Raw genomic sequence first — 12,824 nt, forward strand, 5'->3', positions numbered from 1 at the left:
CATTAAAGAGGAAACCATCTAGAATTACATTCCCTAATTTATTTATCTTTAATGCATTTTTTTATTTTTTTTAACCAGTGTTTATAACTTGAAATATGCACTCCTGTCAGGAAATCAAGTAAAGAATACATGTTGTTTAATTGTTCACATATTTTGAAAGAAAAATACTATTTTGATAATTAGAAATTATTGTATAAAAAAAAAAATAGTCAGGACTCTTTAACATTTCTTTAAAAAAGCTTTTAATCTTTTTTTTTTTCAATTTTGTGAGGAAAAATATAAGAAACAATTAGAAGAATAAAACATATCTTAAGAATTTATATTTTTTTGCAATCTTATACCAAAAAAAACAAAAACATTATTTTTCTTTGGCAACACTTTATTTTAACCCCCCTAATTAGCATTACTAAGCACAATATAATTTTTTTTAATAACACACTATAATGGAGTTATAAGCAGATGTAGGGACATTGGTTGGTTTACTAATTATTTGTCAACAACTGTAACTTCCCATGTGAAGTATCCATAACTGGTTGTTGGTGTATAAACAGATAATGTATAACAATATCATAAAACACAGATAAAATATATGTCTTATAGGAGAAGTTATAATTGTTGACAAATACATTAATAAATGCTTAAAATGTCCAAATATCTGCTTACAACTATTACAGTGTGTTATGCATCTATTATTACATTTTAAATTAGGAGGGCGTTAAAGCAAAGTGTTACCTTTTATTTTATATTCTCGTGCAAGACTGAAGGTCATTGTGGACCTTGACATAAGGTAATTTTGTCTTTCATGGTCATGCTAGAAGAGAGGATGCTGGGAGATAAAGGTTTACACACCAACTGTCGGTATTTAGCCAGTACAACCGGAGCTTCGTATGATAGCCCTTTACACCTGTCCAGTTTGATTTTAAAAAAATGTTACGCAAACGTCCACAGAATTGTCACCACACAGTTTCAAAAATGTTCTTGGTCTTCACCTCTGAATTTCCCCTCATTCCTGCACACCAGCATCAATCACGGCCAGACCTCACGGTGCAAGGCTGACACATCCACAGCGTCCAATGGGGTGGCGTGTTGTTGAGATGTGGGGTGGAAAGAGGAGGTGGAGAAAAGGCTGTTACAGAGATTGCAAAGATATGTTTTTGCTATCCTCCATGAAGAGTAGAAATAAACACAACGTTGTCTTGGTCTTGCAGTTGGTAGTCCAGCTCCCCCTGAGGACCAGAAAACACACACAATATTCAATATTCAAACAGCTCTACGAGTCAAAAGGAGAAATATCTGTGTTTTGCTAATACAAATGTGTGCATCGCTCCTGTGTTCCCATCGGGGTCCAATCAATGACAAACTTTTCATTTCATTTACATCCTGTGCTGCGTCCTGTAATTGAATCAATGGATTCAAATTGAAGCGTTCACACCGTGTGTGCATGTAAATGTGTTCAGATATGAGACCCCAAGGACAAACTTGTCTTGCAGCTGCTTTCACGTTGCATGAAACATTAACTGACTCAAAGAAAATGAGCAATCTCGGTGTCAGTGAACACGCAGGCTAACCTTCACACTCACACACACACAGTCTTGAATTAAATGTTATGTGTATAGTTATATGGATCTATGTATGAAGACATGATCTCCACTCATTTAACACGGTAATGGTGCATCCTGAAAACAGACAACATTGGTTAAAAGAGTTCAAAATAATGCATGTTTTTACAAGCTGCTGGAAACACACACACACACACACACATGTGACAGTGAGCATGGCTCCCAGTGCTCACCATTAGCTCCCAGTCTGCATCATTGATAAGCACCAGTATCCCAGGTCTCCTGTGGGAAAACACACCGTTTTGAGTCAGACCCATTTCCCAAAGGTAACACTCGTACGTATGCGTGTAAAATATAGACAGGGATAGCAGTAATGCCTCCACAGATGTACGTTAAAAAACACAATAAGGGAACAAAAATTATCGACATAAAAAAAGCAAATAAAACAAATCAAGAGAAAATGTTCAAGTTGTTTTGAAATATAACAAAATTAATGAAAGAAGATTAAAATGTTTAACAAAAGAGAAATGTCTTTTTCTCTTTCTCAGGGATACGATTTTTTATTTTCTCTGTGAATGTAAGTCTGTCAAATTAAAACACATTTTTGAAATATATATATTATTACTAATTCAATTCTTACTAATTATTCCCATTTAGTCTTTAACTTTTTGGGGTGATGGATTGGGACACAGGAGTCGTTCGGAGTCATTTCTTTGCAAGCACAGCCTGACTATTTGATGATTAGATGAATACACAAAAGTGTACATTACTGACATTTTTTCAGTCAAAAACTATGATATATATTTATTTATTTACAATTCATAGGAAAATGTAGCCCAGAGAAAATAGGAAATCAAGTCCGGTGTTTTCATTTTCAACACTACATAGTATGAAATGAATAGACAACCAGTATTATCTATGTAAACAATCAGTATAAGTGACTGCATGTGTGTGTGTGTCCATGTTACAGCCCATATAGGACCATAAACAAGCACTTAACGCATTAAAGCTATGTACATTTTTACACTACTCTATCTGCAAATACTGTATGCATAAAGCACTGTTATTAGCAATCACAAACTCTCAAAATAGGGACAAGAATTTAGAAGAAATTAGCAATAGCTATAAACTCAGTTTCATGCCCTGTTTTGGAACTATGTTAAATTGCATCGTCCCTATCAAATCAAAATCAAATCAAATTGTTTTCTGCCTAACAAGGACTGAAAATAATATATACATATTTTTAAAAATAAAAGAGACATAAGTTGCTGAGGTAAAAAAGAGTAGAGAGATCGTGGGGGGGGGGAGAGAAAAAACAAACTGTCACTGGAAATTAATAGCGGCCCAAAAATAACATACAGAAGAAGCTTAAAAAAAATCAGCACCCTTCAAAAGAGGATAATGGGGATAATGGGGGGGGAGGGTAACAACAAACACCTATGGGTGCAGCCTTCTGAACGTATGCTGGTGTATTTTATCCCTGAGGAAAATTATTTAGGTGATGTGGACGGTGAGAGAACGCCTGAAGCCGTTCAAATACGCTTCTCTCCACCTTGTAGATGCTCTGACGTCAATGTGAGAGGAAACCTGCGAGTACAAACGTGTCCACACACACACAAAAAAAAAAACAGGGCTGCTTTGAGAAAGAACAAAAGAATTAAAGAAAGGTAAAGATTGTAAACTAATCACACACACAGCAACCCATAGATCTTTTTTAAAAGATAATGAAGAAAACAGCCCTGATGATGGTGTGCTGCCAACATAAAGTACACACATCTAATCTATACGGTTTATAGGTAGGCCAGCTTTTTCTCCATTCATTGGTTAGGTGGTGCTATAAATAGTCCTGCACAAAGGCAGCTGTAAAAGTCAGCCAGTCCTATAAGGCTGCTGTGAGCCCTGGAACCCACACACACATACACACAAGCTCACATGCACACACAGGTAATCATCTTACTGAAACCCATAACCTGAAGGGCTAGACTGTGTTTTTGTTTTTTTTCCTCAGCAGTTTTGAACTGCAGGAAAAAATGCTTCAGAAAGCTCCTCGACTTCAGTTTCATTTTCACTTTGATCAAATATTACAGTCATATCATGGCAGTTTTGTGTGATGTATAACATATCATATCTTTTATATTGTTGAACACAGATCCAAGTGGGTGTCAAGTGCACGCACACACTCACACAGAGTCTCCCTGGACAAAGAGCTCGGGCCGTTCCTTCAGCAGGTTCTGTTGGATCCAGACCAGCAGCTGCTTCACGTCCCCTAGAAGCACACACACACACACACAAAGCCCATACACAGGCAGACAACAGAGGTCACAGGTCAGGGGTTAAGGGTCAAGGTGCACGGTTCCAGCCCCCTGGTCGATGTGACGCGACAGAAGCACCAGGCGGGACGAAGCTGTGTATATGTGTGTGTGTGTCTGCATGTATATTTATGAGTGTATGTGTACGTTAGGGGGGGAGGGGGGGGGGAGGACACTGGAAATGGGGGGGATGGTTGACTGATGTCAATGGCCAGGAGCGACATTGTTCACCTTGGCTAGAAAAGAAATTAAATTAATGATTTGTGTGTATAAATCTGGAAACGACCCGAAGAGATTTAGAAAACAGAATCCGTCTACACACCTCGACATTTTTTAAAAATAAAGAAATTAAAACCAGGTATTTACCAAAAGCATCTACTTCTTCAAAAATATAAATGCAATAATATTTCTCTCTAGCATCACACTTTTAGTGTCAATGCGGGACTTAAATAAAAATGATCAGAAAATCCAATTTCAGAATTTTCTTTTGTTAAGAGTCAAACATTAAAGGCGCTGCTTCTCGTCTGAGCTTGAATATCAGCAATGCTCAATTTTTTTTTTTATGAGTCTGACCTCTTGAACAATCAGACTGACCTCGTCTCCACAATAGGTCGAGCCTCACTCAGACCGACTGACAGAACGCCACAAAGGCGACGACAATGAGAGGTTTTAGGGTAAATCCCCACTAAACAACTAACGATGAATATATTAGTTACGGCTGTTGTTAACATCCAGATTCAAGGTGGTGTGAGGGCTTTTAGAGAGTAGTGGTGCTTCCTGTGTTTCCTTTACAAAACTGGAGGTTTTCTTATAAAACAGTGTAATAATATGGACACAAACAAACACAACAAAAACAAGGTGAATGCAACAAAACAAATATTTTCTTGTGACCATTTCCTGTGTGTTGCGTGTTCGAGCGTGTGGTGTGTGTGTGTGTAGTGTGTGTGTGTGTGTGATCACATCTGTCTTCCTAATGTACATGAGGAACACGCCTCGCGATAACAGTTGAGAGCAGTGCTGCAGTTCCTGGTAGCCATATCACACACACACACACACACGCTCACACACACCATCAAAATTAACAGTATCGGCCTCCTCGACCAGATGAACGAAAGAACAGAGGAGACGAGGGATGGAAATGTACAAGGAAGAGAGTAAATAAACGGAAGAGAGGGAGCATTACGAGGGTGAGAAGAGGAAACGAGAGCAGCAGATGGAGCACGTATACGAGGGTAGGAGGACGACGGTGAGTCAGGTGTGAGGAGAGCGGTGAAGCCGTAGCAGGTAGGCGGCGAAACCACACGAGGGTTGAGGAGTTCAGCTGGATCAAAGGCAGGAGCTAATGTCACATTAAAACTATGCAAAGACTGCAGTTTTTTTTACATGAAATACATTCACAAAATACGCAGGAGAAAAAAAAACAAATGCTGCATGGTCACAGGTGGTATTTGCTTTCGTTTGAAATTAATTATTCTATTAGATATAGTCTTATGTTTTGTGCACATCTAAAATTACTGACACATTTTGGCCAAAAATATCTGCTTTTTCTGGGTTTTCACATTCTGAAATTATACAGAGAAAGGGGGTTATAATCAAATCTAGGTCCACACATCAGACAGAAATGTGTATTTTTTTTAATTTTTCTGTGGAAGAGTCACTTTATACATTACATCACAGAAATGACTGTGCTTGCTGATTACAAAAATACAAAAAAAGATACAATAAAATTAAATACAAACTAAAAAAAACATAAAAACCTATTCCACACATTCCAAGTTATAGGAGACATATTAAAAGGACCTACTTGCAGCATTTAGCTTGTGACAAAAAGATTTGTAGAGGCACCTGCGTGGTCACTGTGGCTATGAGGGCAACAGACTGTGATCTATAAGGGGTGTGTGTGTGTGTGTGTGTGTGTGTGTGTGTGTGTGTGTGTGTCTGCACGTGCAGCCTGTGTGAATGGTGCTCAGGTTAATTGCAGTGCTGCCGGCCAGCTCAGTAGTATAATGATAGTGCTGGTTTTCTACGGTTCCAGGCCTCCATATAAAGAAAACGACAAATACCTCCCCTTGCAACACACACACACACATACATACACACACACACACACACACATACATACATACATACACACACACACACACACACACACACACACACACTAGAGTACTAGGCAGTGAATATTGACCTGCACCTCTGCGGGGCTAAAAACAGAACTAATCACTACAGCAGTCATAACTCCTTCTTTGTGGTGACTCCTTTCTTTGCTCTCTCTCTCTCTCTCTGCCTTTAACAATTGGTAATTTTTCTCCACCATTACCCCTTATTCGCTCTTTCATCCTCTCGCCCATTTACTTTTTCATTTGCTCTCTCTCTCTCTCCGTCTCACACACACTCTCTCACACTCTCTCTCATTCTCTCATAAAACCTCTCTTCTCTTTCTCTCCTTCATTTCTTTCGCCTTCTTTTTTTTATTTCCCTCCCTAGAGACACACACATAGGCAAACATGTTAAAAGTTGCACATAGGAAATAAATAGGTTGTCTCAGCTCGATACACTCAGGTCGCTAATAATTCAGACAGCTTCTTTTTTTATAACAGAAACAGTCATCATGGCGCTGCCCTTTTTAATGCTTTTCTTGTAAAAGGTTACACATAGGGCTACAAATTTAAATCACCCAGAAGCAAAAAAGGTGGGCTTGTATAAATGAACTGTTTTAAAAAATGGAAGAAAGAAATAAAGAGTTAAGAGAGGTGAAAGAAAGAGATGGTTTTTGATAGCGCGTCGCGGTCCAGGTAGAAAGAAAATCAGGGAGCAAACAGACAACAGAGAAGGGGAAAATGCGTCACAGAGCTCCTGAAGCATCTTGGGATAGCTGCGTTGCGTGGGTGGAAAGGAGGCAAGGAAAGGGAGGGGAGGGGGAGAAAAAGGCGCCATTTTGACGCCGATTCAAAACCGTGCCCGCTTTTCTTTTGTGCGTGCAGGTTTTGTCACCCCCCTTTTCTTTCTTCTCCTTTTCCTTTTCTGTCTTTGTGCGATTATGACGGTCATGTGAGGGGGGGGGTGAGCTATCCATCTTTCTGCTGATGCGAGGGGGCAAAAAACTGTGTGATCCTTAGACCACGGGGGTTTTTGTTGTGTGTGTGTGTGTGTGTGAGAGAGAGAGAGAGAGAGTTAGATAGATAGATAGAGAGAGAGATAGAGAGAGAGAGAGATAGAGAGATAGAGAGAGAGAGAGAGAGAGAGAGAGAGAGAGAGAGAGAGAGAGAGTGGGGGTGGGGTCTTTCAGTCGAGGGTCATCAATCACCGGCTGGGGTCAAAGAGAAATACGAAGGATTCAGAACCAATTATATCTGCCTTCACTGCACCCCTTCTGTACCAACACACACCCCACACACACACACACACACACACACACACACTGATGTGTGAGGCGAAATTAGTTCGGAGCGACATTTTCAGGATCAGCAAACCTGCCAGACGCACACAACCGGTCCAGACTTCAGATCACAGTGAGCTAATACGTCCAGGAAATGTTACGTCAAAATGTCCCAGTGCTCCTGTGGCGTTAGAATTATGAACTTTGTGCACAAAACATGGCAAAACCGCACACACACACACACATACACACATATACACACATATACACGCAGGTCGGCTGGTGCAGCAAGGTCATATCTGGCTGACATTCCCTCTTCTGGTCAACTTTTGTCTTTTTGTTGTCGTGGTAACATCAGCGCCATGGATGAACACCCTTTGTTTAGTGAAATACCAAAGACACATATTTCTCTCGTTTGTTCCCTCTCTCCGTAACACACACACACACATATATATATATATAAACCCACAAGACATTTTAACCTCGAGGCAACTTCCATTCTCCTCTCCTTATTTTCTCAATGACCCGGGTCCTGAGCAGGGTTTGGGAAATAAAACCGGGCTGCGGGGCGGGTTTTCCCTCGACTCCCCCATGCTGAGTTAGTGACCCATATTGGAAGGCGCCCGAATCCCACAGCAAAATAAAATCTAATCAATTTGGATCCTGAGGTGGGAGAAGTTTTTATGAACTGAGAAATGAGCACACGCCCGCCTAGTCAGCCGAAATGATCTCAGACCAAAAAAAAAAAAAAAAGCTGCGTCACCTTTTTGCGACCCACAGAAAAAAAACATTATCTTCCCCTTTTGCCCCCTTTACACCTCCGTTCACATACACACATTGGCATTAACAGTGGGCCACATTCACAAGTGAAAAGGGTAGAAAGGGTCAGTTTAGAAGTGAGGATGGAAGTGAAGAGAGAGAGAGAGAGAGAGAAGAAATGGGGAAGTGATTGGAGGATAATGGCTTATAGGATATACAGAGAAGTGCAAATAAAAACGATTATACGGCTTATTTACATTGGATTTAAATGGGTTAATAATAGAGCTTGCATCAACACTGAATATTGACTACTAGATTTTCCTGTTGTATGATATGATATTATAGCATAATGTCAACAAAACCTCAAAATATGGCATATTGGTTCAAATAAACCTGAAGTTCTAATGTTCTGTTATAACATTGTTGTGTTACATCAGCTGTTATAATGTAAGTGTGTTTTTAAAAGACACAATTTTCTGTCAATTTAAATAAACTAGTAGCTGCTTTTTGGAGCAACACGTGTCTCCATTATATGCTGTTGCAGCAGTGCTATGCCTGCTACACTAAATAGATATAGCAAGCCACAGATCACAAGATGTGTCACCACCTTCCCTCCAAAAATCCTAATGTAAATTCATTTCCATATTGTTCATATTTTGCTACCAGAGGCCTGAGCTGTAGCTACAATGTCAGGTCTCTCTTGTAAAGGAGATGATGCATCTCAAAATACGTTGTAGTCCTGCCATCCCATATAAAGGGCAGATGAGGTGGTTTGGTACTAGAAAACTTTTTTAAAAAAGGGATGTTGAAGAACCGGGTCGATACGCAGGAGTAGTGCAATAACGTGGCATTTATTAACAAAAACCTGGGAAATTCAATAAAACTACATCTAACCTGAATTAAAGGAACACCAAACAAAAGAAAGCTACAGCAAGCTGACAACTCCTTTCTCCCCTTCCCTTACTCCAGTGAATGGGATTTCACCCAACCTAACCTACCACCTGTCCAGGTACGTAAGTATAGGGTGAGCTAAGCCGGGCAAGCGTCCAAATTCACTGCTGACATCTCAATCTATCTATCTATCTATCTATGGGCACCCATCCATGGGCACACCAAAGATTACACATAGAGTGTCATTTACTGCAGAATTATCTTAACTATCTTACAAATTAATATGGCCCAGCTCCTCCCTATTAAGAGGACATAATTTGTAGGAATGTGCATTCCAAGCAAAAATACGATTTGATAATCACTGGAAATTAGTCGATTATTTTTGGAAAATCGGCACATACCATACACACGTTTTATCGGTAGTAACGTTACTACCAGCGCCTGCGACGGGTTAAAACGAGGGAAAATATATGTTTTTTAAGACAGGACGACAGTCGCATAAACTAGTCGATTTTTTTATAATTTAACAACTATTCGGAAAATCTGTAAATCATGACCCATCCCTAATAATTAGGCAAACCTGTTGGCACTTTCCTTGATCGAGCCGCCGAGCAGCTGATCTACCCCAACATCATAGGCAGAATAACAAAACTCCTATGAACCAATAAAACAAACAAACTAAACAAGCCTGTGCAATTTATACACCTTAATTGATAATGCATCAAATGAACTGAAACATTGGATTGAAATTAATAATTAAGCAGACACAAAAACACAGTTAATTTTGGGGAACAAGGCCTGGGGGAAAGGGGAGAAGGGAAACCTTTTCACAGACTTCCTGGCTAATGTTTGGCCATTATGATATAAAAAGAAAACATTCTTTTTACCAGGTTTATTGTTTTGAGATAACAGCTGTAATTATGTGAAATCAGCACAATGCTGATGCCGTCGCATTTCATGCAATTTATCCATGATATTTCCATTCTCTTGATCACAAACTCTTGACTGTGAAGAAACCAAAGAATCCTGCACACTGTCAATCAGGTAAAAGACCAAAACGTCATTAATAAAGTGAATATAAGTGATCGACAGTGTGACGGATTCTTTGGTTTCTCCTCAAACCATCCTACCTGACAGGAAACCATCGGTTTCCATTCATTTCAGTACGCCATGACAGTCAACTTGGGGAAGCTAAACTTGATATGTAATCCACCACACTGAACATCGCATCTATTTTTAATTCAGTTCATTTAACATCATCATCACACGGTAATGCAGCTAAAAACATGGATTTATTTGAGAGGTCAGCAAAGGTGATGCGTTCATGTACCGGGTGGACCGAGGGTTGGTTGACCACATCGCATTAACTAAACCGTCCTGTTAGAATATTAACACATGACGACAAATAATATGCATAGATGGATGTTGCGATCCCGATTTTAAAGTTAAATGTAAAAGTTTGTGCGGTAAAAAAGTTGTCATTTGGCAGCTGAGATTTCTGATGTCTTGGATGTGATTTGCAGTAAATGGACTAAAGCTTGCAGAAACACTGGACAGGTCCTTTAAGTGACAACTCTAAACACAAAAGTCATTAGGAACATTTCTCATCCTGGGATGCAGCTATCTGACACTGTGTCACTACCCAGTCTCTTACACTGTCAACACAGCATTTATTTTAAAGAAATAAAATCAGTTTCACAATAAGGCTCTAATTCTGACATGAACAGACAGGTGACAGGTGATACTCACAAGGTTCAGACTGGTTTGGAAGAGTCACATGATGTTGCTTCACACCATTGAAAAGCAACTCTGCTCCGCCACTAGAGAAAGTAAAAAAAGAGTCAGATAAAGTGTGTGTTTTTTTTGTTTTTTAGACACTTCCACACAATACAGGGCAAACTAGTTGTCTGTTAACATGACATGACACTTAGTTGAGCTGAGAGTATTGGAAAATAAAAAATACTGTTGCTGTTAACACTGGCGTAAAACACCTGTACAGATAAAGAACACATACATTAAACAGGTTGCAGGATTACATATATAAAACTAATTTATGCCTGGTTTCCATCACTCTGAGCCTGGGGCAGTTTGGCCATACAAAGAGAAAGGTTTTGTATATTATGCGTGTCTCAACGAGGAAACTCTGAGTCTTGAAAGAATCCATTAAGACGTATTGGCAGGAGGTTTAGGCTGTCCAGGTGTACAAACTGCTGCTCCGCAAATAATCTGGAGATCAGTGGAGGATGTTGCATCATGGTGACCAAACTGTTAAATCACATAAGCACACAGCTGTTTTAAGTATTCTGGGGCAGCACCAAGTCAAGTCTTTATAAGCAAACGTTGAGTGATGATTTAAGTCTGCCATGTCTCTGAGCTTCAAGACAATATTGTATTAAGTACTTTGAACTGTCAGGTATTTAATTCACTGGATTAGCCAAAAACAGACATGTTTGTCTGGATATTTTCCCGTGTCTTGTGAAGTGACGGGGCTCCGCAGAGAGAAACGTTATCGTCTCCGACCGGGTGCCGGTGTCTCCCCTATTCCCTTCGACCGCGGTCGGGAGGCTGAAGCAGGAAAAGCCAACACTAGTATCAGCATTGATTCATGGAGAGACCTTTGTCTGGTCAGCTAACATTACTGCCAAGCAGGTGAAATATAGAGTGATATTGTGGTTTTAGCTGACGTGTGTCGACTCACTGTTTTGAGCGATGCTCGTTCATGTCTATTTAGAGCGAGCACAACCGCGGGCCTGACGCTGACTTTCGTTGACTAAATGGCCACAGGTGTCGCTGTTAACAAGCATTTCTGATTCTTATAAACAGTCACTTTAAATTACTAGAAAAACTGACATTTAAACCCAAGAAAATATTTATTATTGGAAACTTTATTACCCACATTTGTTAAATTGTAGGATTGTCTGCAGACAAATGTCACATTTTTGCATGTTCCTCTGACCTGCTGTGCACTGGCTAACTAAAAGACCTTCTTCCTATAAATTACTGTAACATATCAGTTCCTTTTAGGGAACTATGGGACCCATAAAATTAAAATAAATATATAGAATTATATATACCATGAAAAAGGACTATATACTTATCCTCCACCAGCGCCACCCATGTGCTGCTGTCATTTTTATTGTGTAATTGAAAAGTCTATTCTCACAGCAGCCAAGCTCAAATCAAGTCCTCATTTTTTTTTTGTGATGTACGTCCAAATTTAGGCTAAGCTTTATAGTTTTAAAGGAGATGGTTTTCCTTTTGTTTTGCAGGTTATTGATTATGTTCAGTCAGATCCCTGCTGGCATGTTTTGCCAGACAGACTTTGCACATCTGGCTGAGCTGCAGGAGGAAAAGGGGAGAGGTGAGATCAGTCCGACCGAGGATGTGCTGGTAGGTCGTGGAGGAGAGTGAGATAACCTCACAGTGTGAGTGTTTTACAGGCTGCACAGTGCAGCATGGTTACAAAGAGAAGATGTTAAAGTCAGCTCTGTTCAGTGCTGCTACTGTGTACGGTTATATGAGTATTTTTCTCTCTGGTTTCCTCTTTTCTACAACGTATTAGTGCCAACATACAACCTGTCTCTATGCCTGTCAAAGGAGAGAGAAGAAGCGACCACAAGAGGGTGGATATATAATATAAACAAACTCTAAACTAGCAGGCAGCGAGCTGTCACACTGATTTAAGGTCTTTATTTACATGAACGAAGGCTAACGATGCAAAAACAAACTAATACAGAGGTCAACTAACATCTTGTCTCCACAAATCTGCTGTCAGAACACCAAAACAGGCAAACTAGACCATAATAAAGAGGTTTAAAGTCGCCTACCCAAACTCCAGGTGGATCTCTGTGGACGCTGCCATACTGCCGGCACACACAGGAAGTAGTGGGGAGGGGAAGTCGGAAGTGACGTGTGTGGATACAATTT

General features: G+C 39.9%; 1 protein-coding gene across 1 annotated transcript; it reads right to left on the reverse strand.

The window, feature by feature from the left end:
- Positions 1–225: 225 nt before the first annotated feature.
- Positions 226–12,824, reverse strand: urm1 (ubiquitin related modifier 1). The gene is made up of 5 exons (XM_074617241.1): positions 12,725–12,824; positions 10,647–10,717; positions 3,744–3,825; positions 1,793–1,841; positions 226–1,226 (listed from the first exon to the last, which is right to left on the reverse strand). Exons 1-5 carry the CDS (start codon positions 12,757–12,759, stop codon positions 1,158–1,160), a joined length of 306 nt encoding a protein of 101 aa, XP_074473342.1. The 5' UTR covers positions 12,760–12,824; the 3' UTR covers positions 226–1,157.

Source organism: Sebastes fasciatus, chromosome 19, assembly GCF_043250625.1.
Source record: "Sebastes fasciatus isolate fSebFas1 chromosome 19, fSebFas1.pri, whole genome shotgun sequence".
Classification (NCBI taxonomy): Eukaryota; Metazoa; Chordata; class Actinopteri; order Perciformes; family Sebastidae; genus Sebastes; species Sebastes fasciatus.